A 24,310-nucleotide genomic window follows, 5' to 3' on the forward strand; every position below is an offset into this window, starting at 1 on the left:
ATGTTATGATTTTGTTAACTTTCTTATGCACCTTCTTGTTTTTATGAGGTTTCTGTTTTCCCCCATATTTTTATTTTATCATATATATATATATATATATATATACACACACACACACACACACACACACACACACACACACTCTCACACTATTTATTCAAGGTGTTCTTCTGCCAAAGAAACTTCCCAATGACGCACTTTGTTCGTTTGACCAGCCTGGACTTGTACTCCTCTGACTGCTCCATGGGTATTATTTGGAGACTTCTCCTGCTGCGTTCCTCTTAGAGTCCCTGCTTCCTGGGTCAGCCTCTTCCTCACGGTTTACTTTCTTGTTTTACAGGAGCACGTCCCCAAATAACTTCCTCAGAAACGCCGTTGGCAGTTTAATATTTTGTGCTTTTACATGTTTAAAAATGTATTTTCCACCTTTATGAGTGATTTATAGTTAGGTTGGGCATGGAATTCTAGATTGAAAACGATTTTCCGTCAGAACTTTGAAGGCCTTTACTTTATTGCCTTCTAGAGTGCATTATTACTAATGAATGATGACGATGGCCAGTCTCATTATCAGTCCACAACCCTTCCCCAAACTTTTATGCATTCTTGATGTTCTGAAACTTTATTAAACATGTATTCATCTCCATGAGGGTCTTTTTCATTTGTTTGCTTAACATGAATTCTGAACTCATGTTCTTCAAGTTTGGGGAATTTTCTTATTTCAGTTCTTTGGTAATTTCCTCCATTCTGTCTGACTGGTTTGTATTTCTAGAACTTCTGTTAATTGATTGTTTGATTGAACCTTTGTGTTTATCTTTTCTATTTACATCTTGTTTTCTTTTGTTTACATATTTGGAGAGTTCCTTGAGTTTGCATTCCAATCCTTTTATTGAATCTTTTAATTTAGCAAACTTATTTAAAATGTTTGAAATCTTTCTCTTGTATTATCTTTATTCTTTTTCATAGGACCTTGCCTTGTTTTAATAGATGTATATAACCCTGAATCTCCATCAGGGAACACCCCCCTACACTAGTAAATTAGCCTCCACCCCCACTCATCCCTTCGCTGCCATGGCTCTCTGTACTCCAGGCCTTTGCACATTCTGTTTACTCTTTCTTAGCCTTCCACTTTCCCTTTTATTTAGTTTGAAGTATTTGGGGAATAATTCATTTATGTTTATCAAGTAAGTAGTTTGATATTCAGATGTTCAGAGAGGTCCACAGAAGAGTTAATTTTGGAGTCATCACTACAGAGGTGTTATTTAAGATTATTGAGTAGAATCACCGGGAAAATATTTATAACGAGAAGGAAAATGGCACAGGATGTAGACCCGAGGAATTCTAATATGTAGCGAGAGGAGAAAGAACAAGCAAAGGAGATAGACAGAGGGTAGCTGCTGAGTTAAGAGAAAAACCAAGACATCAAAGGCATGTTTCCAAAAGGAAGAAATTGTTCTAATTGCTGAGAGGATGAAAAATATCCATTGTATTGGACTGCATGGGGGTCATTGATGCCCTCAGCAGGCAGTGCAATGGGAGTGGACAGGGGAGTGAGTGAGATCAGAAGATGGGAGGACAACCAGTGAACATAGTTTTTGGAGGATTCTGCTATGAGGGGGAAGAGAGAACTCCGGTATTAGTTAGGAAGATGTGGATTCTAGGGAGTGTGTGTGTGTTTAATTGGAGGGAATTAAGCTAGTTTAAATGCCAGTCAGAAAGATACAGTGGAAAGGGAATGATATTTCAAGAAATCTCAAGTATACTGGGGACAGGGAGGACTCTCGCTAGAGGTGAATGGGTGTGCTAGGGAAGGAAAAGACCATAGAAGTTGAAAAGGTTGGATATGTTGGTTAGAGATCACATGTGGCTTTGAAAGCCAAGGAAATAAGTTTAACATTATGCAGCAGATGAGAAGAAATATATACAAGTTCGTGAACAGAAAAATGAGTGAATTTTTTAAGGGATTTGATAAGGTGGGAGAATGTTTTAGAAATTTAGACAGAGGATCTGGACTAGATTTATAGTGAAAGAAAAGGAAAAATACTGAATCATTTCTAAAAAACAGTTCGTAGATTTTAGTAAATTAAAGGAAGGTTTAAATATGTTTTTAAGGTTCCTTGAATGGGGGAACCTAAAAAATTCATTAGTGCCACTGTCAGACATGAATAAAAAGAATGAAGGGAAGAAGGGACGGATACTGAAAGTCAACTGCCACTGAAAAAGTTGAGAAGGCTGGTGACTAAGGGAGGAAATTAGGTTTGACCATACAGAAATTATTGGAACTTTTTGAGAAAAAAAAATTATGTGGAGTGATAATGAAGAAATATCCCAATGGTTTAGACTCAGAGTGAGCAAGTTCTCTTGTGTCTAGGAGACAAGTCAGCAGTCGAGTGGTATGTGAAGATGGTGAACTTCATTTGTGTATCCCACTGAGCAAACACTGTGAATTCTTGTTGAATAAATGAAGGATTGATCATTTATTTCAGAAAGCTACCCTTCATCAGTGCATATTAGACAGAAGACCTACCAGAGAAAACCCCAGTAGCTTGTTCTTTGGGTAAGATGAGGACATTAAAACGGGCCTGAAAATATTTTATTTCAGTTCATAAAAATCACTATTTAAAAGTGTCACCTGTTTTATGGTTTAAACTAGAGGCCCAGCGCATGAAATGTATGCACGGTTAGGGTCCCTAGGCTTGGCTGGAGGTCAGGGCCGATAGGGTCCTTCGGGCTGCCAGCCGGGCCTGCCTTCATTCCCCAGCTGCTGGCACCTGGCACCCAGGCTGCTTCCCTCCTCCAGCTACCCGCAGGCACCCAGGATCAGGCTGGCTTCCCTCGGGCTGCCCGCAGGCACTGGGACCCGGACTACTTCCCTCCTCCAGCCACCCGCAGGCACTGGGACCCGGGCCAGTTCCCTCTTGCCCCAGCTTCATCAGGAAGGATGTCTGGAATAATTACCCTGTTATTATTACAGATAGATGATCATGCTATTGTTATGTTCTCTGAAAAGATTTCTTTTTACTATACCTTTATCTCTCTGTATATTGTTATGGTAGGATTTTTCCCTCCTGGTTTTTTTTTTTTTTTTAATTCATTGCATAAATATAACTGTAAAATAAAGAAGCAGGAAAATAATGCAAAGTCCAACCTACTTAATACTCATCTGTTCTCAGTATTGTACGTTCCTTCCTAGGTGTGTCTACTGCACTATAATATGTTTTAATTTGGCCTTTAAAAATGTAACATATCAAACATTTCTTAACAATAAATTATCTTGTTGGGTGGAGCTCGCTTTTATTTTCACATCTTGCAGTCAGACAACCAACCTGAGTAGGAATAAGTGCCGGTCGGGGTGAGGATGGGAAAGACAGAAGTCCGGCCCCTTTGGCCCTGTGTGTCCACACTCTGCCGTCACTTCTGCCATGGAGTATTGCGTGCCCAGTTTCAAGGCTCCAGATGTGTTGCTCAGCAGTGAGGCTGCTGAACCCACAGTACTGGAAGGAGACTGAGGGTAGAACCCTGCTGACTGATTACACCATAAGCCGTAGCACTGCCACTGCTTTACTCTTACCCACCAGTGCCCATGACGAGGTGTGTCTAGGGGCAGAATTAGGCCCAAAATGGGGGAGTGAGCAGCCAAACACCAACCTTAGTTTGGTATGATGATGAATTTTAACAACTTCTAAACTTTACCTCTGCTAATTACAGTTTCTGAAATTACTAGAGGCCCAGTGCAGAAAATTCGTGCATGGGAGGGGGTCCCCTCAGCCCGGCCTGCACCCTTTCCAATCCAGGACCCCTGGCTCCTAACCGCTCACCTGCCTGATCACTCCTAGCCCCTCTACCTGCCTGCCTGATCGCCCCTAACTGCTCCCTACCAGCCTGATTGCCCCTTACTGTTCCCCTGCCGGCCTGATTGCCCCTAAAAGCCTCTGCCTAGCCTTGCACCCAGGACCCAGGATTCCCTCCTTTGGCTGGCTGCAGGCACCCAGGACCCACCTGGCTTTGCCCAGGTCAGCTACAGCTGCAGGGGACCGTGGGTGGGTGGCTTTGCCTGGGCGGCAGCCACAGGCACCCAGGACTATGGGCAGGCGGCCTGTCCCTCTCCCGGGCTGCAGGTGCAGGCACTGGCACCGGGACCACGCGGCAGGAGCTTGTCCCTCTCCTGGGCTGCAGCCCCAACACTTGTGCCCAGGACTGCAGGCATGTGGATTGCCCCTCTCCCAGGCCACAGGCACAGTCTCTGGCTAGGTAATGTGTTTTACAATCCACAACTGGATATGTTTCATAAATGTGCTTTGGTTTGTTATAAAAAAAAAAATTATTCCTAGTAATTTTAAAAAAGTTAAGTAACACCTAAGTGGAGAACAAACTAAGATTTGGCAGCTAAAGGAAGGAGTTAAACTGTCGCTGGAAATGATGACAGAGTTCATCTCTCTTATTTTAGTTCTTCCCATCGTCAAATCCAATAATTGAAAAGGAGCCTTAATTTTCATAGCATTATTAGGCATGGCAAATACCTCTGTGATCATCAGTCTGTACTCTCAGTTTTGCCTAGTCTGATTATAGTTGTGGTGAAACTTTAATTATCTTATAGTTTTCATTATGGTCCTGGCCAAGATTACTTCACTTTAGGGGACTGTTGATTCTAAAACATGTTATTGCTTAGTGATTTTAATCTTTATGTAACAAGAACAATTAGCCCTTGGCTGAGTGGCTCGGTGGCTTGGAACATCATTTCATACAAAACAAGGTTAAGGATTCTATCCCTGGTCAGCACCTGTACTGGAGGTAACCAATCCATGTTTCTCTCTCACATTGCACTCTCCCTGCCTGCCTCCCTCCCTCCCTTCTTCCTTCCCTTTTTCTTTTCTCCCTCCCTCTCTCCCTCAAATCAATAAACATCCTCAGTGAGGATTAAAAAAGAATAATTAAATCTCCTTTTTGATGCCTGTCTGGCAGGTTGCCGGTAAGGCATCTGGACACCTGAAAGCATTAGATGTGTGTTGTAGAGTGCTCTTAGCTTTCCAGTCACTTAATTTGAAAAGTTACTATAAAAACCATAGTTTTCCTGTATATTATTATTGCAGTTTAGCCTTTATTATGTCAACGTTTTATTTTTTTATTTTATTTTTTTTAAATATATTTTTTTTTATTGATTCTGTACAGAGAGGAAGGGAGAGAGATAGAGAGTTAGAAACATCGATGAGAGAGAATCATCGATCAGCTGCCTCTTGCACACCCCTACTGGGGATGTGCCCACAACCAAAGTACATGCCCTTGACCGGAATCGAACCTTCAGTCCCCAAGCCGACGCTCTATCCACTGAGCCAAACCGGTCCCGGCTATTATGTCAACGTTTTGAAAGCACTCAGATGTCAGAGAGTTAGCAACAATGCTGTCATTACCACAGACTTCAAGACGTTCGATTTCCAGTAGCTCCGCCTGAGTAAGGGCAGGTGGTGGTTAGAGCTGCTGTGCTGGGCTCTGCTGAGCTGAGCGGCATCCCCTTGCCCCAGCCTCTGCTCCACTGTAGAGGCCGAGAGGCTGGCGACCGCCAGCCCTAGGAGCACGCCTGCATAAGTCACAGCAAGCAGCCTTAGCATCAGTTGGTCTTTGAGTTTGTAAAACAGGTTCATTTACATTTTAACCTTTAAGGTGGGTTTTCATTTCCAGATCATATGAGAGTGATGTCACTCGTACATTTTTTTTTCAACATTGTCTTTAATAATAGCATAAATGAAAGCTTAAATGTAGTATGGATGAAAATTTTAAAATGATTATAGTGTAGAAGTATAAATGAAAATGAAAGATAATTTCATACATTTACCATTATAAGTTCTAAATTCCATATAATTTCCATATTATATAAATCCCTTTAACATTTAAGCTATACCTTAGAGATATATAATATGCCGCTATCCCATGTGTTCTTGTTATCCATTGTTACAAAGGAGCACACCATTTACATTAAAAGCAATAGGTCACCGGATCAGATCAGTCTTCCATTGGATTATTTATGTCTTTTGATTTCTTAGTTTGCTCAGTATAAATATATTAGTGATTAATTTTTAAGTACTTATTGAAAAATTCATATGAAAGTTTATTTTGTCAAAAGACTGTTACTCATTTGCCAAGGTTATCAGTTCACATGTATTAAGTTGCATGTTACAGAAAGCCCCATGCAAGGTGACTTCCATGAAGGTATTTGTTGGTTGTGTAATCGGAAGGCCAGCCATCGGCCACGCCTGAGGGTTGATTGAGTTACCACACCCATAATGCTGCCACGAGTTCTGTTGTCTTTTCTACTCTGTGCTTCTCACCCTCCTCTCATGATGTCAGGATGGTTCCAGCCAGTCCCAGGCTTAGCTGATGTCTCCCGCACGTCCAGCCATCTTTCAGAAGCTCACCCAGAAAACCTTTCCTTAGTTGCGGGGTGTGCCCCAGCCTTGAGCCACCAACCATGGCTGGGGATGGGATGTTCTGAGTCACCCAGGCTGGGAGTCAGCTTCCCCTCAAGAGGGGGCTCTGGGAGGCGTTACGGAAACCCCAGTCAGACTGGGCGGTTATCTAGAGGAGGAGGAAGTGGATGAAGGGCGACAGCTTCTGCTTGGGCTTCTTTTATAAAGGGCTCGCTTCGCTTCATTGATTTCTATTTTTGTCTCTAGGGTCTGTGACAACAACCAAACGCACAGGCATTCCAGCTCCTCGAGAACTTTCAGCAACTATCTCAAGAGAGAGAACTGTGCCACGTGGTCCCTCCAACCCAAAGAAATCGGTGTCTAGTCCAACTTCTTCCAGTGCACCCACCCCTACCAAGCACCAGAGGCCCACGTCCGCAAGGCCCAAGCCGGAGAACGAAGGTGGAGAAAAGGCTGTGCTCGAGGCCCACGTTCGGGAGCTTTTGGCAGAGGCCAAAGCCAAAGACGGTGAAATCAGCAGGCTTCGGAGTGAACTGAGGAAATGCAGGGAGAAAAGGACTCCGAACACTGGAGGGAGCGACGCTCTGGACCCAAAGGTGGACGGAGCATCAGTCTCACCAGGTGACTCTGAGCCTTTGATACAAGCTCTTGAGGAGAAGAACAAGAATTTTCAGAAAGAGCTTGCCGATCTAGAGGAGGAAAACCGGGCCTTGAAGGAGAAACTGAGCTATTTTGAGCATTCACCCAGCTCAGAAGGGGCTTCCAGCCACACCGGTGACAGCAGCTGTCCAACATCCATCACCCAGGAGTCAAGCTTGGGGAGCCCTCCTGGGAACCCGCTGTCAGGTGAGGTAGATGAGTGTAAAAAACACGCCCCCCAAAGTGTGTTACGGACGTCGGGCTCTTCAAGTAGCGATGTCACCAAAGCTTCTTTGTCGCCGGATGCCTCCGACTTTGAGCACATCACGGCGGACACCCCCTCTCGGCCCCTGTCTTCCACGGGCAGCGCCTTTAAGAGCTCCCGGTGCTCCACCACCGGGAGTTCCCCCAACAACGCGAGCCAGCTGTCCCTGGCCTCCCTCACGGAGAAGATACAAAAGATGGAGGAAAATCATCACAGCACAGCAGAAGAACTGCAGGCTACTCTACAGGAATTGTCAGACCAGCAACAAATGGTGCAGGAATTGACAGCGGAAAATGAGAAGCTGGTGGACGAGAAGACGATTTTGGAAACTTCCTTTCATCAGCATCGAGAGAGGGCAGAGCAGCTAAGTCATGAGAATGAGAAGCTGATAAATCTCTTACAAGAGCGAGTCAAGAAGGAGGAGCCCAGCACTCAGGAAGGAAAAGTCCTGGAGCTAGAGCAGAAGTGCACAGAGATCCTGGAGCAGGGCCGCTTCGAAAGGGAGAAACTTCTCAACATTCAGCAGCAGCTGACCTGCAGCTTGAGGAAGGCTGAGGAGGAAAATCAAGGGGCGTTAGAGATGATCAAACACCTGAAGGAAGAAAACGAAAGACTGAATGGGTTTCTGGAACGGGAACAGCAGAACAGCAGCGTGATGGCCCAGACTCTGGAAGAGTGCACAGTGACCCTGGAAGGGCTGAAGCTGGAAAACGGGTCTCTGAAGGCTCACTTGGAGAATGAGAAGCAAAAAGCTATGGAGGCCAGTTCTGTGGGGCAGACGGCAGAGGGCTGTGAAATTCAAGAAATGCTGAAAGCAGCTCGAGCTGAGAAAGATCAGCTGGAACTGTCTTGCACTGAGCTCAAACAAGAATTACTAAAGGCACATGGTGACCTTAAACATGTTTCAAGTCTACTAGCCAAGGTAAGGAGACACCTCTTTATCAGTATTTGCTCCTCCTTGTTAACACTTCCTCCTTGGTCTTTAAATTCAGAGAGTACAGAGAATCTTTTGCTTAGTCATGTTCATTCTGTTAGATTCCAGACAGATTGGAGATACAAAAATGAAATACCCCCAGTTTCTGACTATAGGCAGTTCCAAATGTGGTGGGGACATAGTGAATCTAATCAGCCAGTGTGATGCAGGGATGAAGGACAGCCCAGAGTCTGGTGCCAAGGAGGAGCGCCTAGAATATGTAGGGTAAAGGAGGGCAGTGCAGGAGGACTTTTTGAAAGAAGTGACAGTGAGCTGAATGAGTGAGAGTGTCTGGCCAGTGTGGTTCAGTGGTTGAGCATTAACCCATGAACCAAGAGGCCACTGGTTCAGTTCCCAGTCAGGGCACATGCCTGTGTTGCAGGCTCAATCCCCAGTTAGCGATATGCAGGAGGCAGCTGATCAATGATTCTCTCTCCTCCTCAGTGTTTCCATGTCTCTATCCCACTCTTTTCCTCTCTCTAAAAATCAATAAAAACAAAAACAACAAAAAATTAGCGAGAATTATCCATGTCTGTCAGCATGGTTGGGATGCTAGTAACAGAAAATTAAAGTCACCCCAAATTTCCCCACCAAGTAATAATATAACCAGTATTTTGGTATTTTCTTGATATATGTTATGTTTTTCCCACAAGTTAAACATTTTTTTGAAGAATCACCCTGTATACATTGTTAATTTTTAAAAATGTAACATTTTCTGAGCATATTGTCATTATCATTCTTTGGTACATTATTTTAAAGACCAGATAGTATTCTATTCTGTAAATATTTTGCATATACTTTACTAGTTGCCTGTTGAATGTTTGTGTTCTTGTCCAGTCTTTTGATACTGTAAATGCATATTTTATATCTCTCATTATTTCCTTAGAAAAAATTTCTGGACAGTGACTTCTTGTTTTAGAGTATGACCATTTTAAAACCTTCCAATGCATTTAGCAAGATTGCCCTGCAGACACATGACCCCAGTCTGTCCCCCCTGCACCTTGCCAACAGTTGACATCAAGTTGGTGGGTCATTTGGATCTGGTTTCCATTTCCTCTTTTCCTCACCTTTTTTGCTTGGAAATATCTTCCTCAACACAAGATCACAAATTGAATCATCACTTCTTTCATTAAAAAAATAATCCTTTAATTAGTTTGGAACTGTGTTATATGATAAAGATTGATAGTGGTTATAAAATACTAGAGGCCAGGTGCACAAAATTTGTGCATGGGGGAGGGTGTCCCTCAGCCCAGCCTTTGCCCTCTCCAATCTGGGACCCCTCGAGGGATGTCCGACTGCCCAATTAGGCCCCATCCTGGTGAGATAAGGCCTAAATGGGCAGTTGGATATCCCTCTCACAATCCAAGACTGCTGGCTCCCAACTGCTCGCCTACCTGTCTTCCTGTTGTCCCTAAGTGCTTCTGCCAGCCAGCCTGATCACTCCCTAACCACTCCCCTGCCAAGCTGATTGATGCCTAACTGCTCCCCTGCCAGCCTGATTGCCCCTAACTGCCCTCCCCTGTAGGCCTGGTCACCCCTAACTCCCTTCCCCTGCAGGCCTGGTCTCCCCCAACTGCTATCCCCTGCAGGCCTGGGTTCTTCTCCCCCCCCCCCTCAACTGCCCTTCCCTGCAGGCCCAGTCACCCCCAACTTCCCTCCTCTACAAGCCTGGTCACCTCTAACTGCCCTCCCCTGCAGGTTTGATCACCCCCAGCTGCCCTCCCTTGCAGGCCTAGTTCCTCCCAACAGCTCTCCCTGCTGACCTGGTCCCTCCCAATTGCCCTCCTCTGCTGGCCATCATGCGGTGGCCATCTTGTGTCCACATGGGGGGCAGGATCTTTGACCACATGGGGGCAGCCATCTTGTGTGTTGGAATTATGGTCAATCTGCATTACTCTTTTATTAGATAGGATAGAGGCTTGGTACATGGGTGGGGGTTTCCTTAGGGCATTGGGTGGCCTGGGTGAGGAGCCTGTGATGGTTTGCAGGCCGCCATGCCCCTCAGCAACCCAAGTGGAGGCCCTGGTATCTGGGATTTTTTTTATCTTGTACAATTGAAACTTTGTAGCCTGGAGTGGAGGCCTAGGCCCGCCAGGGCTACAGAAGCTTGGCTTCCTCCACCACCCAGGGAAACCCTAGCCTCCTGCTCTCTCCAACTCTGTGGCTGCTGCCTTTTTTGTTGGGATTTATTTATCTTCTATCACTGAAACTTTGTAGCCTTGAGTGGAAGTCTAGGCCGGCAAGGGCAGGCAGAAAGCTTGGCTTCCTTCATTGCTGGGGAAACCCAAGCCTCCCTCCTGCTCTCTGTGGCCACATCCATCTTGATTGAGTTTATTTGCATATTCGCTCCTGATTGGCTTGTGGGTGTAGTGGAGGTATAGTCAATTTGCATATTACTTTTTATTAGGTAGGATTCTGCCCACTCACAGAGGAGTGCTGGACAGTTATGGGCAGGTAGCTTCCTGTGTCCCATTTTCTCTGAGCTCTGGGTCTGTGATTTAGGTGTTCCTCGGTGAATGCAGTTGAAAACACCTTCTCACCTACTTCAGGGTTGTGACTATTTTTAAGGAAAAACCTGATTTCGTCATTGGGCTGTGTAATGAGCTAAGTAGTGGATAGTGTTGGGAGCTTTATCCTTGTCTATGTCCTAAATTCACAGCATTTTATTGAAGCATGGAAGCAGTTTCATTGAAGGCGCTAGCCAAGTGCCCATTCAGACTGTGGTTGGTAATTGTAGCTTTCCACTAAGTTGTGACATCTGTGGTGGAATAGTCCCCTTCCCTTATCCCATTACAAAATGTTTAATCTCCTAGGAGACCTTTTTTAAATTCTCCATCGGTCCTTCATCTATTTCTTTGCTATTTATATTGTTATTACATTAAATATGTCAATGAAAATTAATTTGGCATCTTAAAACAATAGCTTATTTTTTTCTGGTCATAAACTGCATATTCATTACAGAAGGCTTTAAAATATGGAAAAGTATAAAGAAAATATTACCTTTAATCTAACTGCTTGATAAAATATTGCTAACATTTTGCTGTACTAATATGTCTTGAGACGTTTCCCCAGTTTATGTACGTTTGGCCATGCATACAAACTGGTATTGACATACTTAAAAATTTTTATCTTCCTATTCAGGGAAGGGAGTATGTCACTCGATGTTTTATGAATACAAAACCCAGTCAGAGTAACTTATCAGTTCCACTGTTCATCTGTTTCTGATTAATTTGTTTCTGATTTATCTTTATTGTCCTTTCATCCTGCTTTTTGTACACTTCCTTGGTTTCTTCCTAATAAAAATCTTTGTTAATTTAAGTTTGTCCTTGCTTGGTTGATAATGAAAGCATTTAGAGGTATGAATTTGCCTTTTATTATAGCTTTGGCTTAGGGAAGACAATAAAATCTAGAATTTTGGGGATAAATAAATCTAATTTGGAGAAAAAGGAAAAGCATTTGCATTCTCTGTGCAAGGTACAACTTGTTTTAAATCAAGTTGTTAATTATATTACTCATATATTCCATATTTTTATCTATTGGTTGCTGATTAAAATGATCAAATTTAAGAGAAAAGGAGGGAAAAGGTTCTAGCTAGTATTTTGAGTGAAGAGTATAAGATAAAAGATGTGAAATCTGGTGTCACATGGAGTTTCCTTTGTGTGTGTGCTCCTCTGCGGTCCTGTGTACAGGGACCTGCTCTGGAGTTGCAGTGAAGCTATAACTTGTACTAATCTTGCTGCCCTTTTCTGTTACCATCGGACAGTAAAACCCAGGCCTCCTGGGCATATCACCAGCCTATGTAGTCCACCAGCAACCACAGTTCAAATGATAAGGCAGAGGGACTCATGCCCACAGCAAAGAGGGGCACTTGTAGCACAAACGGCCGGTGCTGGTCGGGGAGGAGGAGCCTGTGTCCTTTCATCGTGGCTGGCAGTGAAGTGTGAGGCCTGGGCAGGCCTCTTGCTGTTGTCCAGCGTTGATGACAGGTGGCAGTGGAAGGATGCTGGCCTTGCTCCTTATTTAAAGGGAGCGCTTTTAACGTTTTGTTATTAAGGATGTCTGTCGGGGCATTTGCAGTATACCTTTTATTGAGTTATGCAAGTGTTTGGCTAAGAAGGGTTTTACTTTTTTAAAAGAACGGATATTGAATTTTTCTACATCTACTGTAAATCGTATGCATTTGTAAGATTTATGCTGTAGGTCTTGGATATCTGCTATGATCTTACAGTTTTTATGTAATAAAATGTTTTTTCTTTAATTTGTTAAGGAGGTGTGAATGATAACAGATTTTCTTTTTTTAATCCTCACCTGAGGATATGCTTTTTAATTGATTTTTAGAGCAAGAGAAAGGGAAAGACGAGAGAGAGAGAGAGAGAGAGAGAGAGAGAGAGAGAGAGAGAGAGAGAGAAACATCAATCAGTTGCCTCCCATTCATGCCCCCAAACAGGGATTGAACCCACAACCTAGGTATGTGCCCTGAGCAGGAATTGAACCTTCCACCTTTTGGTGTAGGGGACGATGCTGCAACCAACTGACCCACACGGCCAGGGCTATAATAACAGCTTTTCTAATGTAGTCTAGTGCTCAAGCATCGTTGCACAGCTGGGTTCCATTCTGATTCTTCAGTTCTCAATAGCTTCACTTGATTTTTTGCAAAGAACTTTCAGCTAGACTCAAAGTGACTGTCCTATTAGACACCAAAGCAGACTGCTGGGTGATGAGCAGCTATTACTCTGGAGCTCTGCGTTTATCCACTGTGATTTTCACAGAAGGTGAATACTATGAGGAAGGAACAAAGTAACCTGTTTCCAAAGAGGAGGAGAGGCAATGCCAGGCCGCCCCTAACCTAATAGATAAAATAAATCTGTGTATGTTTCCAGTTCAGTGACTCAGCTATTGTTCAGAGAGCCTCTGAAAAGCCTTAAAATGGGTTCTTTTTTTTTTCTCCCCCAGTCCAGCTGGATCTGAAATTTATATGAATCCTCATACAAAATTCATAAAATATTTAAGAGAATTGTATGGATGTTTTGTAGACGTTTTCCCCCCTCTCGTTGCTATTATCACCATCCTTTTCCGCTTTTCTGATACCCACATGCCTTTGTACACCTGTGAGGAGGGCTAATTCCACAGAAGCCTGGGGTCTGAACCTCCCCGCCAGCCAGCAGCATGGAGGGGCCTAGGGTCATTGTTTTTCCAGACTCTAATGCAGTTAGGGTTACATTTTTTAGCTTTCAAGTTTTCAGTCATTTGTGATCTTGATTTCAAGTTAGAGAAATTTTATAAGACTTGAAACCTAGAAGTTTTAAAAGAAAATACTGATTTTCATCCCTCTGCCCCCTGAGTTTGAAAGCTTATCGGTGATATAGCCTTACAAATTCAGTTCTTTCTATAGAAACTCGTGTCTCTTCCAGAGGAGCAAGGAGGTTACACACTCGCTGCGAGTGGTCAGGGAACACTAGAGGTGAAATGATCACTAACTAATTGCAACAACTGCTAGGTCCATACTATCGTATCTAATAAAGAGGTAATATGCAAAGTGACCATCACTCCAACACACAAGATAGCCACCATGTGGTCAAAGATGGTCGCCCCCATGTGGACACAAGATGGCTGCCATAAGATGGCCAGCAGGGGAGGGCAATTGTGGGCAATCAGGCTAGCAGGGGAAGGCAGTTGGGAGGGACCAGACCAACAGAGGAGGGCAGTTAGGGGCAATCAGATCGGCAGGGGAGCAGATAGATGTCAATCAGGCTGACAGGGAAGTGTTAGGGGGTGATCAGGCTGGCAGTTAGAAGCCATTAGGGGCAATCAGGCAGACAGGCCTAATTGGGAGCCAGCAGTCCTGGATAGTGAGCGGGATGTCTGACTTCCCGTTTAGGCCTAATCCTACCAGTTGGACATCCCTCAGGGGTCCCAGATTGGAGAGGGTGCAGTCTGGGCTGAGGGACACACCCCCTCACCCCCCATGCACAAATTTTGTGCACCGGGCCTCTAGTAAGTTATAACAGTTTAAGTTTACTACATGCATCTTTAATTGTGTCTGAATCTCAGCATAAAATGTTTAAAGAATCATGAGGATTTCCCAGGCAGGTAGTTGCTTCATGAAGGAAAGAGTTTTTTCTTATTCTTGGGGATGTGGTTTAATGGTAATTTTACAGATGAAAAGATGGTAAGAATTTGGAAAAGGAAGTCATTAGGTGAATGAATGGATATCCTATATAATAAAAGGCTAATATGCAGATTGTCCTGTCTACTGGGAGTTTGACTAGGAGTTTTATCAGGGGGCAAGGCCGGCCAACCAGTCACCCGCAGCCTCTGGCTAGTCTCCCCACGATCAGCTCCCCCATCCCAATTGGATAGGGCCAGCTGGCCAACCTCCTGCATCCCCTTCCCTCTGCTTGCCCAGGCCCGATCAGACCCCACCCATTCACAAATTCATGTACGGGGCCTCTAGTAGGAAAAGGAAATACATATTGCATATTTTATAAATACTCTCTCTCTTTTCATAATGGGAGAATTTTAATTTATGTGTCAGTAGGTAAAATGTTCCACATTTCTATTCTCATTGGGCCAAATTGGAGTAACCACTGACAAAACCAAAATTTGAGAAAGGTGTGGCAAGCAGATGATTCTGTTAGGCATGACTGCAGAACAGGACTTCCTAGAGGACTGAGATCTGAGAGCCTGGCTTACATACAGGTGGCCTCTGAGGAGGATGCCCGGGAGAGGTTTTGGACTGTGAGACACAAAACCTCCTAGTGTCAGCTGCCTAAGCAAACGGGCGTTCATTCTGCTCCCAGAATCAGAAGTCCAGGAGGCAGGGAGTTGGTAGCTGTGGTCAGGGGCTGCATGATGGGAGGACTCTGGGCTGGCAGCTCTGCGGTTCTCTCCGCCTTCCTGACAAGGGAACAGGGAGCACAGCATCTCCCCCATCTCGTCCTCACAGTCCTGGCAGGCAGGAGGCTTGGCAGGTGCTCAGGCACCTCAGTTTCATCAGGAGAACATTTTCCCTCAGGAGCCCCCTCAGCAACTCCCTTTATATGTGGTCAGAACTCAGTCACTCACCTTCCTCCATCCACCCTCCTTGAAATCATACGATCACATCCTGACTCTTGAGCAGAATTGGGATTCTCTGTAGGAAAAAGGGAGAATGGTTTTTGGGTAGGAAAGAGCGCCATTTGCACAGCCTCTGACAGAACTCCCTCCACAAGTTCACTTTCCCCACCCTTGTTCATTCTCCACCAAATGCTCACAGAGATCTCCTGTGTAACGCCTGCAGCAGTTCCCCTTCGCCGAGCACTCTTCCCACTGCGCGAAGCCCTGTGGTGCCTTCTGCTTACACCTCCAGCCTTGGCCCCACCACCGTCCTCCCGCCTAGGCCCAGCCATGCCAGTTCTTGTCCTAACTCGCGTCAGACGAAAGAAGCAGAGGCTCTCTCTGCCAAAAATGTTTTTGCTTCTCTTTTTGCTTCCCTGACCCCCTTCCCCATTCTTCACTTGCCTGACCCTATCTTAAGCTTTAGGTCTCGGCTGTCATGTCACTGCTTTTGAGAGGCCTCCGGCTCTTAGGGGTCATTGTCTCCTGGCCTGAACAGCCATCATGTCTGCATCAGCTCAAATCACTCGTGTGAAGCCCCATCCCCGTCCCCTCAGAGGAGTCCAGAGTGTTGGTGAAGCTCTTTGGTATAGTTTAGGGGAACCTAAGGATCACTTCCCTGTAAATCATGGGCTGGATACTATTGGAAAAGTTGGGTAAGATTGAGTTGGTTAAACTGAAAATCTGAACATTTCAATTATCTTCAGGTGAGACATTTTCCCCCATTCTCCAGGACATTTGGCTGGCAGTGATATGTCAGCTCCTGGTGAGACAGCCTATGACTTCATGCTGAAAAGGAAGCATGTAAGAAACATGTAAACAGAGCCTGTTTTCCTGCTCCCACGCAAGTCAAGAGAGGCACGTTGAGGCAGCTTAGGGAAGGCCTGCAGCTCCTCACCGGGAAGCCTTCGAGGTGGGCAGTTGCCCCAGGAAATGCCCCAGCCCTCAGCCTGAAGTCTGCTCTGCAGCAGGAGCTAAAGCTTAAGGAGAATCAACTATACAACCAGAAAGCCCGTTACTCCTTTATTAGGTCAGCTGTGACAGCATGTGGCCCAGAATACATGGCAGTCACATGTTGGCATGACTGTTGTTTCACCTCTCTGGTAGGGCTCTGCTCTTGAACCCATGTGAAGAGGGATGGGAGCTCAGCCTGAGGGTTTGACGGTGCGAGATCCGATGTTTGAGTAGGGATGGGCTTGCCAGTAGGACCAGAATCACAGTCTGTGCGCCAGCTCCCTGGGCTTCCATATAGCTCATAAGAGGGAGGAGCTGCTTCCTCACGTGGACCCAATGTCACCTCTCCTCTTTGGGTTTCCCTGGCTGACCCCCTTTCCTTCTGAGGGCCTAGTTTTCTCTGTATACAGGTTAATACCTTTCATGAAGTCAGACCTGAATACCATTCTCTTTAACTTGTGGGACTTGTCTCTGAAGCCTAGCATTCATCCCTCCTGGGTGAGTACTGAGGGTCTCCTAGAGAGTTCCCAAAGTATGGCACAGTCTTCTGCCCTCCTGGAGATGTCCATAGCCATTTTTCTTTTTCCATAACAAAAGTGTACACTAGGCCAAAACTGGTTTGTCTCAGTGGATAGAGCGTCGGTCTGTGGACTGAAGGGTCCCAGGTTCGATTCCGGTCAAGGGCATGTACATTGGTTGTGTGTACATCCCCAGTGGGAGGTGTGCAGGAGGCAGCTAGTCGATGCTTCTCTCTCATCGATGTTTCTAACTCTCTATCCCTCTCTCTTCCTCTCTGTAAAAAATCAAATATATATATATATATATATATTTTCTTTTTTTTTTTAAGTGTACACTAAACTAGCAGACCCTCCTTGCACTGGCGTAGCAGCACTGCAAAACAAATAGGTCATGCCAGAATGAAACAGGGCTCTCCATCAGCAATATTTCTTCAGAACAATGCCAGGATTGAGCAGGAGTTTTGGAGTAGTTAACTTAGATGTAAAAACAAACACAAGAAAAATAACACACATTCTTACTCATAGTAAAGTTACTCAAGCAATCATTCCAAGATTATTTACTTTCATATTATAATTTTAACATTGTGACTTCTTCCATATATAAGGTATTTAATAAATACTTGTTGAATGAGTAAGTGAGTCAATGTCAGAAACTTGCAACAGAATTAGGAGAGAGGCTGCTTTAAATATATTCATATATTTTTAAAATGATGTTTATCATCATCCTATATAATAAAAGGCTAATATGCAAATCGACCTAACTGCAGAATGGCTGGTTGCTATGATGCATGCTGACCACCAGGGGTCAGATGCTCAACGAGGAGCTGCCCTCTCATGGTCAGTGCACTCTGACATGGGGAGCGCTACTAGCCAGAAGCCCTGAGCCAGGCTCATGGCTGGCGAGTGCAGCAGTGTTGGTGGGAGTCTCTCCTGCCCCTGTGGCAGCACTAAGGATGTCCAATTGCCAGCTTCCTTAGGGGGAGCAGACCTAAACCCCAAGGGCTTCCGGACTGTAAGAGAGCAGAGGCTGGGCTGCGGGGAACCGCCCCTTCTCCCGAGTGTATGAGTTTCGTGCGCTGGGCGTCTAGCATTTTACTAATAACAGCTAATATTTTAGTGCTTATATGCTAAACACTCTTATAACCTTTGGATTATTTAATTTCATCATAATTTTATGGTATAGATACTATCATCTTAATTTTAGTTCAGAAAATTCAGGCTGAGAATAAGTTATTAGACTAATTAACTGACAAAGCTTAGAAGTTGTTAGGTCTGACCCCAAACTCTTGCTCTTTTTTTTTACTACAATTTACATTCGTTATTCTACTAGGGGCCTGTTGCAGAAGATTCCTGCAAGGCTTCCGGCGGGCTTCCCTCCCGCCACCACCGCTTCTCGCGCCCACACCTCTCCCGCTGCGGTGGGCGGGGCGGGGATCATGCCTAAACTGGCAGTTGGACATCCCCTGAGGGGTCCCAGATTGGAGAGTGTGCAGACGGGCTGAGGGACACCCACCCTTGCACAAATTTTGTGCACTGGGCCACTAGTAATAAAATAATTAGAATATTCATACTGTGGGATGCTGTGCAGCAATGTATATCAGTATGAATATATCTCAAAAACAACTTATAAAAGCATAATAAGCATAGTATGATACATGGCAAAACACAATCCATTCTATCTAATAAAGAGGGAATATGCTAATTGACCCTTACACCATCGCAAAGATGGTGGCACACACAGCCAATAAGGAGAGAATATGCTAATTGACTGCCATGCCCTCACAGATGGGCAGGACCCAGTCCCCTCAGCCCCGCTGGGCCGGCAGGCACGCAGCAAGGCCGGGCCCACCTCACGCGCCTGCCTCCAGAGTCCCCCAGTCCCCCCAGCCTCCCAGGGCCCGTCCAAGGTGCAGGCAAACCTTGGATGACAGCTGCGCAGCCACTCAGGGCTGCCTGAGGTGTAGATACCAGAGCTGGCTGAGGCTTGCGCTGCCGGCAATGGCAGCAGCAGAGGTGTGATGGGGCATTGCCATCCCCTGATCGCTGGGTTGCCTCCCACCCCTGAGGGCTCCTGGACTGTGAGGCCAGGCTGAGGGACCCCCTCCAGTGAATGAATTTTCATGCACCGGGCCTCTAGTATAATATAATGCAGCACACTGCAAAAGCATAGTATAATATAACATCATCTGTGTGAAAATTTTATGTATAAAAACTATGGAAGGAATGACCACATACCAATTTTAGAATAATGCATATTGCTCACTAGGGTGGGAGAAAGTTGAGGTCTTAACAAATCTTATTAAAGTAAAAATATTTAATAAATGTTGGCAGAATTTTACCATTGGTAAGTCTTATGATTATCTCATCACTTCTGGTGCTTTTCTATATATTTTAAATGTTTAATGATTAAAAATTGGAAAGGTAAAATGAATTTCTGTGCTGTGCCACTTTTCTTTGTCTGATGCCTGCACATTTCTATGTTCTGTGCCTTCAGCTGATGTTCTCTGTGACATTAATGTTATATAACTCGAGAAATCACTGGAGCCACAAGTATTTGATGGTGAAAGAAATTTGGGGATGTCAGGATTTAGAGTGTTGTTCTTGTCTTACCAGCAGGTGGCGCTGCTCTGTAGCAGATATGAGGTAAGGCAGCCGCCCCCGCCTCCTGGTGTGAAGGGCTGCTTTAGACCAGATGCCTGAAAGGAGGACATTTAAGTATGTGCAGCCTTCTTTATGTTAGTAGGAAGGGGTACAGAATCCACGCATTTGTCCTTGTGTATATATCACATTTCTCTGAGTATTTATAGCCTTCGCTGTGTCTGTGCTGCCAGGTAGGGCATGCACTTCCTCTGCTGTTGTGTTGAGGAGTCTGATGCTAACGTGTGGAGAACTGTTTCCTGTTACATTGACCAGGGAACTTTCCTTTTATTTTAGGTGGAGAAGGATTATTCTTACTTGAAGGAGATATGTGATCATCAAGCGGAACAGCTGAGCAGAACCAGCCTCAAACTACAAGAGAAAGCATCAGAGAGTGATGCAGAGATTAAAGACATGAAGGAAACTATATTTGAATTGGAAGATCAGGTGGAACAGCATCGAGCTGTCAAGTTACATAATAACCAGCTCATCAGTGAGCTAGAAAGTAAGTGAAATCAAGCCCTGGTGAAAGGTCAGTCAGCAGTGGGTAGGATATAAAAGAAACCAGCAGCAGTGGGTAACTGGGGGATGGTATGCAAGAATGTTTATGAAAAGCCTTTTTTGTCAATGTTCTGTAGTCTCCTAAGAAGAATGCAGTTAAAAAGACAGAATAATTAACCTCTGAAACTACATTGAAAACTGGGTGATACAGAAGAAAAGATGGTTGTACGTGAGTCAACAGTGTGGGGTGTGAGGTATACTGTGTGTGAACGACACTGCTGAGCACACTCATCAGGCATAACAGTGTGTCCTCTTTTAGGATTGATGGCTGAAAAGATGGGTGACAGATGGTCAGGGTATCTGAACAGTGTGTGTCCTTGGTGCGGGAAAACAATGTCAACATGTGTCCTATTGATGGTAGGATATCAGATGACTTAAAAGGTGGCCATTTTGTTACTGAAGAGACACCAGAATATGGCTTATTTACAAAGTCATTGTTTGCTTTGAATAGGGAAAGACATGTTTAAAAGTGATCAGTTAAATATTGCCTGCTTTGTCCAGATTAAGCCTTATTAAATGATCTTTTAATGTGTTTTGCTTTTGTAGCAAAATAAGTAAGCAGAGATCTTTTAGTGATACTAACCATTGCTAAAAATAGCTTAGGTCAAACTGATCATTCATGGAATCCATATCTGTGAGTTCACCCACTTGCCAAAAGTTACTTGTAACTTCAAAATCAGAGTTCTCGACACCTCCACAGTCATTTGTGGACCTGCTCAGGGCAGTGGAAATTTGAGTCTCCCAAAGTGCACCCCAGCTCAGGTTGAACTCGGTGACACCTTCTCACTTTATTTCTCCCATGTAAACAAATCTTTTTCATGGTTTACTTAGTGCCATGATTTTTGCAGTTTTTGTTGGTGATTTCACTGTTTAAAATGAACCCAAGTATAGTCCCCAAATGCTGTGTAGTGTCCCAGGGCACAGAAAAGCTGTGATGTGCCTTATGGAGAAAACAGGTTTGTTAGACCAGCTTTGTTGAAACCCGATTCTAGTGCTCTTGGGTATGAATTCAGTCTTAGCAAATTAGCAGTGTTCATTGAATCATTCAGTGTTAACCAAAACTTAGAGGAAGTTCACCAATCTGTACATGAGATTGCTCCAGAAGGTGCTAAAAGTGTGTGCTATTTGATGAAGCTGTGGAAAAGTGGCCAAATTTGTAGCTTCATGTAGTGATAGCCAATTAAAAACCACACACAAAAAACGTAGAAGACTGCATTACTACTGTAAAGCAAAAAGCAGACAAATTGGAAATCACATTTTCCAGGATCAGGAAAGGGCTAAACTCTTCTCAGTGGATGGTGGCAGGCTTGCATGGCTCAAGGGCAACAGAGCGAGTGAGAAACGTTAAAAACTTGCAGGTGAGGCAGGTTCTGCAGATCAGGAAGCTATGGGAAATTTTTAAACATACCTGCTGACTGTTATGCAGGAAAAGGGTTATGTGGGCAAGCAGGTTCCAGCAATGATGGAAGGGGCTTTTTTAAAAAAAAAAAAAAAAAAAAAAAAAAAAAAAAAAACAAAGACACTGGCAAACAAGCTTATTGTATAAAACATACATAGTTCCCTTCTGGGCACAGGGCTAGAAAAAGCAGACCTTAGTGAACATCTTGGCCTTTTCCAAAAGCACCCAGCCCCAGCAGAGGGAGCCACAGGCTGTGGATTCCTAACAGCTACAAGCAGGGTACTCAGGGTCAGTCACAAACAGAGTCTGACATTGTTCTGCACTAGAGATTAGAAGCCATAGTAGATCTATTTAATACACAGACACAAACCCAAACAGGCAGCCCCCCCAAAAATAAGCTTGAAATGAAAGAACAAGAGAATTCTCCAGAAGAAGAGCTAAATTAAGCAGAGGTAAGAAATTTATCAGACATATCGTTCAGAATAATGATGACAAAAAGGCTCAATAGCATAAGAAAAAATATAGTAACTATGAAGAATGATATTGTACCAATAAGGAATACAGTGGAAGGAATACACAGCAATTTAGGAGAAGCCAAGGATTGGATCAGTTAATTAGAAGACATGATAGAAAAAAATCAATCAGAGACCCAGAAAGAAAAATCAATGAAAAAAATAGCAGGACAGCATAAGGGAGCAGTATAAAATATAACAATATTCACATAATAAGTGCGACAGTACAAAACATAACAATATTCACAAAATAAGTATACCAGGGGGGGAAGAAAGCAAACAAGGGAGAGAGAATGTGTTTGAAGAAGTAATGGCAGAAAACTTGCCTAACCTGGTGAAGGAAAAAGTCACACAAGTTTAGGAGGCACAGTAAATCCCAATGAAGAAGAACCCGAACAGGCTCATGCCAATACACATCATAATTAAAATGTCAAAAATTAAAGACAAAGAGAGAATATTAAAAAGGCAGCAAGAGAAAAGCAATTCTACCAAGGAGCTCCCATAGGCTGTCAGCTGATTTCTCATCTCAAACCCTACAGGCCAGAAGGGAATGGCATCGAGTACTCAAGGTAATGGAAAGCAAGGATCTAAAACCAAGATTACTATATCTAGCATGGCTGTCATTCAAAATAGACAGTCAAATAAAGAGCTTTTCAGACAAAAAAAAAAAAAAGGCTAAAGGGGTACATCACCACTGAGCCAAAGGGATTGTTCTAATGAGAAGGAGAAACAGAGAGAGAAACCTAGGCATACAGTGCCAGGGTGTTACCCTGCATCTATAAGCGTTCAGGAATCTGGAAAAGGGGCTGCATATAAATGAATGAAGAGGCTAGAGAAGAAATATGAATTTGGAAGGCATATTGGGGGAGCCAGAAGAAGCTTAGTTGGAGTGACTAAGTTCCTCGAATCTCCCCAAGCACCCAGGGCTTTTTATTCACACATCTTTCCCTCTAGCAAAACAGATATACATATCAAAGGTAAAGTTTGGTAAACAATAAAAAGATTATCAGGTTGGGGAACTGCCTTGGGCTGTTCCAGCAGCAGGCAATAATATATGCAGATTTTCAGAGCTGCTGAAGCTATCCATCAGCCTTCTGATAAACTTCTCTCACTTATTATGCTAACAACTAGAATTTGCTTCCAGCAATAGTGTTAAAATGACAATAAATAAATACCTATCAATAATAATGCTAAATGTAAATGGATTAAATGCTTCAATCAAAAGACATAGGGTAGCTGAATGGATTAGAAAACAAAACAAATGACCCAACTATATGCTGTCTACAAGAGACCCACCTCAGAACAAAAGACACACACAGGATGAGAGTGAAGTGATGAAAAAAAATTTCCATGCAAATAGAAAATAAAGCTGGAATAGCAATACTCATATTCAACAAAATAGACTTTAAAATGAAGGTCATCACAAGGACAACAAAGGTCACTACATAATACTAAAGGGATCAATCCAACAAGAGGATATACTCCTGGTAAATATATATGCACCCAATATAGGAGCACCTAATTTTATATATATATATAGATAGATAGATAGATATAGATATAGATATAGATATAGATATAGATATATAGATATATAGATATATAGATATAGATACAGATATAGATATATAAAACTTCTAGAGGACTTTAATGGAGAGATGGGCAACAACACAGTCATAGTAGGGAACTCTAACACCCCTCTGACTTCACTGGGTAGATCTTCCAGACAAAAACTTAACAAGGATACAGTGACTGTAAAGGACACACTGGATCAGATGGATTTAACTGAACATTTATAGAACATTTCACCACAAAGCAGCATTCTTCTCAGGTGCACATGGGTCATTCACAAATATAGTCTACATGTTAGGACTTAAAACAAGTCTCTGTAAGTTCAAGAAAATTGAACTGGCACAAGAATAGGCATATAGAACAATGGAACAGAAAAAGAGAACCCAGAAATTGACCCAAGCAAATTATAATGCTCAATTGTTTGACAAAGGAAGCAAGATAATATATATGGGAGTCAAGAGATGTTTTTGGGAAAACTGGACAGATACATGGGAAAAAATTTAACTAGACCACCAACTTACACCACAAACAAGAGAAAACCCAAAATGGATAAAAAACTGAAACGTAAGTTGTGAAATCATAAAAATCCCAGAAGAAATCATAGGCAGCAAAATCTTAAACATCTCTCTTAGCAATATGTTTACAGATACTTCTACCAAGGCAAAGGAAAATAGGAAGAAAATAAACAAAAGGGGACTACTGCATCAAAATAAAATGTTTCTGCACAGCAAAAAAAATAAAAAATAAAAATAGCAACAAAATGAAA

The 24,310-nt window shown here is 43.6% G+C and overlaps 1 protein-coding gene across 5 annotated transcripts in view; it reads left to right on the forward strand.

Annotated features, from left to right (window-relative positions):
• The window catches only part of SPECC1 (sperm antigen with calponin homology and coiled-coil domains 1), a 165,360-nt gene that overhangs the window by 69,837 nt on the left and 71,213 nt on the right, over positions 1-24,310 (forward strand). For 4 of the 5 annotated variants that reach the window (XM_036412564.2, XM_045572347.1, XM_036412567.2 and 1 more), the window contains 2 exons: positions 6,666-8,245; positions 19,798-20,005. In XM_036412564.2, the coding sequence (XP_036268457.1) occupies positions 6,666-8,245; positions 19,798-20,005 (1,788 nt within the window). The remainder of the gene's footprint in view (positions 1-6,665; positions 8,246-19,797; positions 20,006-24,310) is intronic. The other variant, XM_045572348.1, reaches the window with a different exon arrangement.

Source organism: Pipistrellus kuhlii, unplaced genomic scaffold (genome assembly GCF_014108245.1).
Source record: "Pipistrellus kuhlii isolate mPipKuh1 unplaced genomic scaffold, mPipKuh1.p scaffold_m20_p_45, whole genome shotgun sequence".
Lineage (NCBI taxonomy): Eukaryota > Metazoa > Chordata > Mammalia > Chiroptera > Vespertilionidae > Pipistrellus > Pipistrellus kuhlii.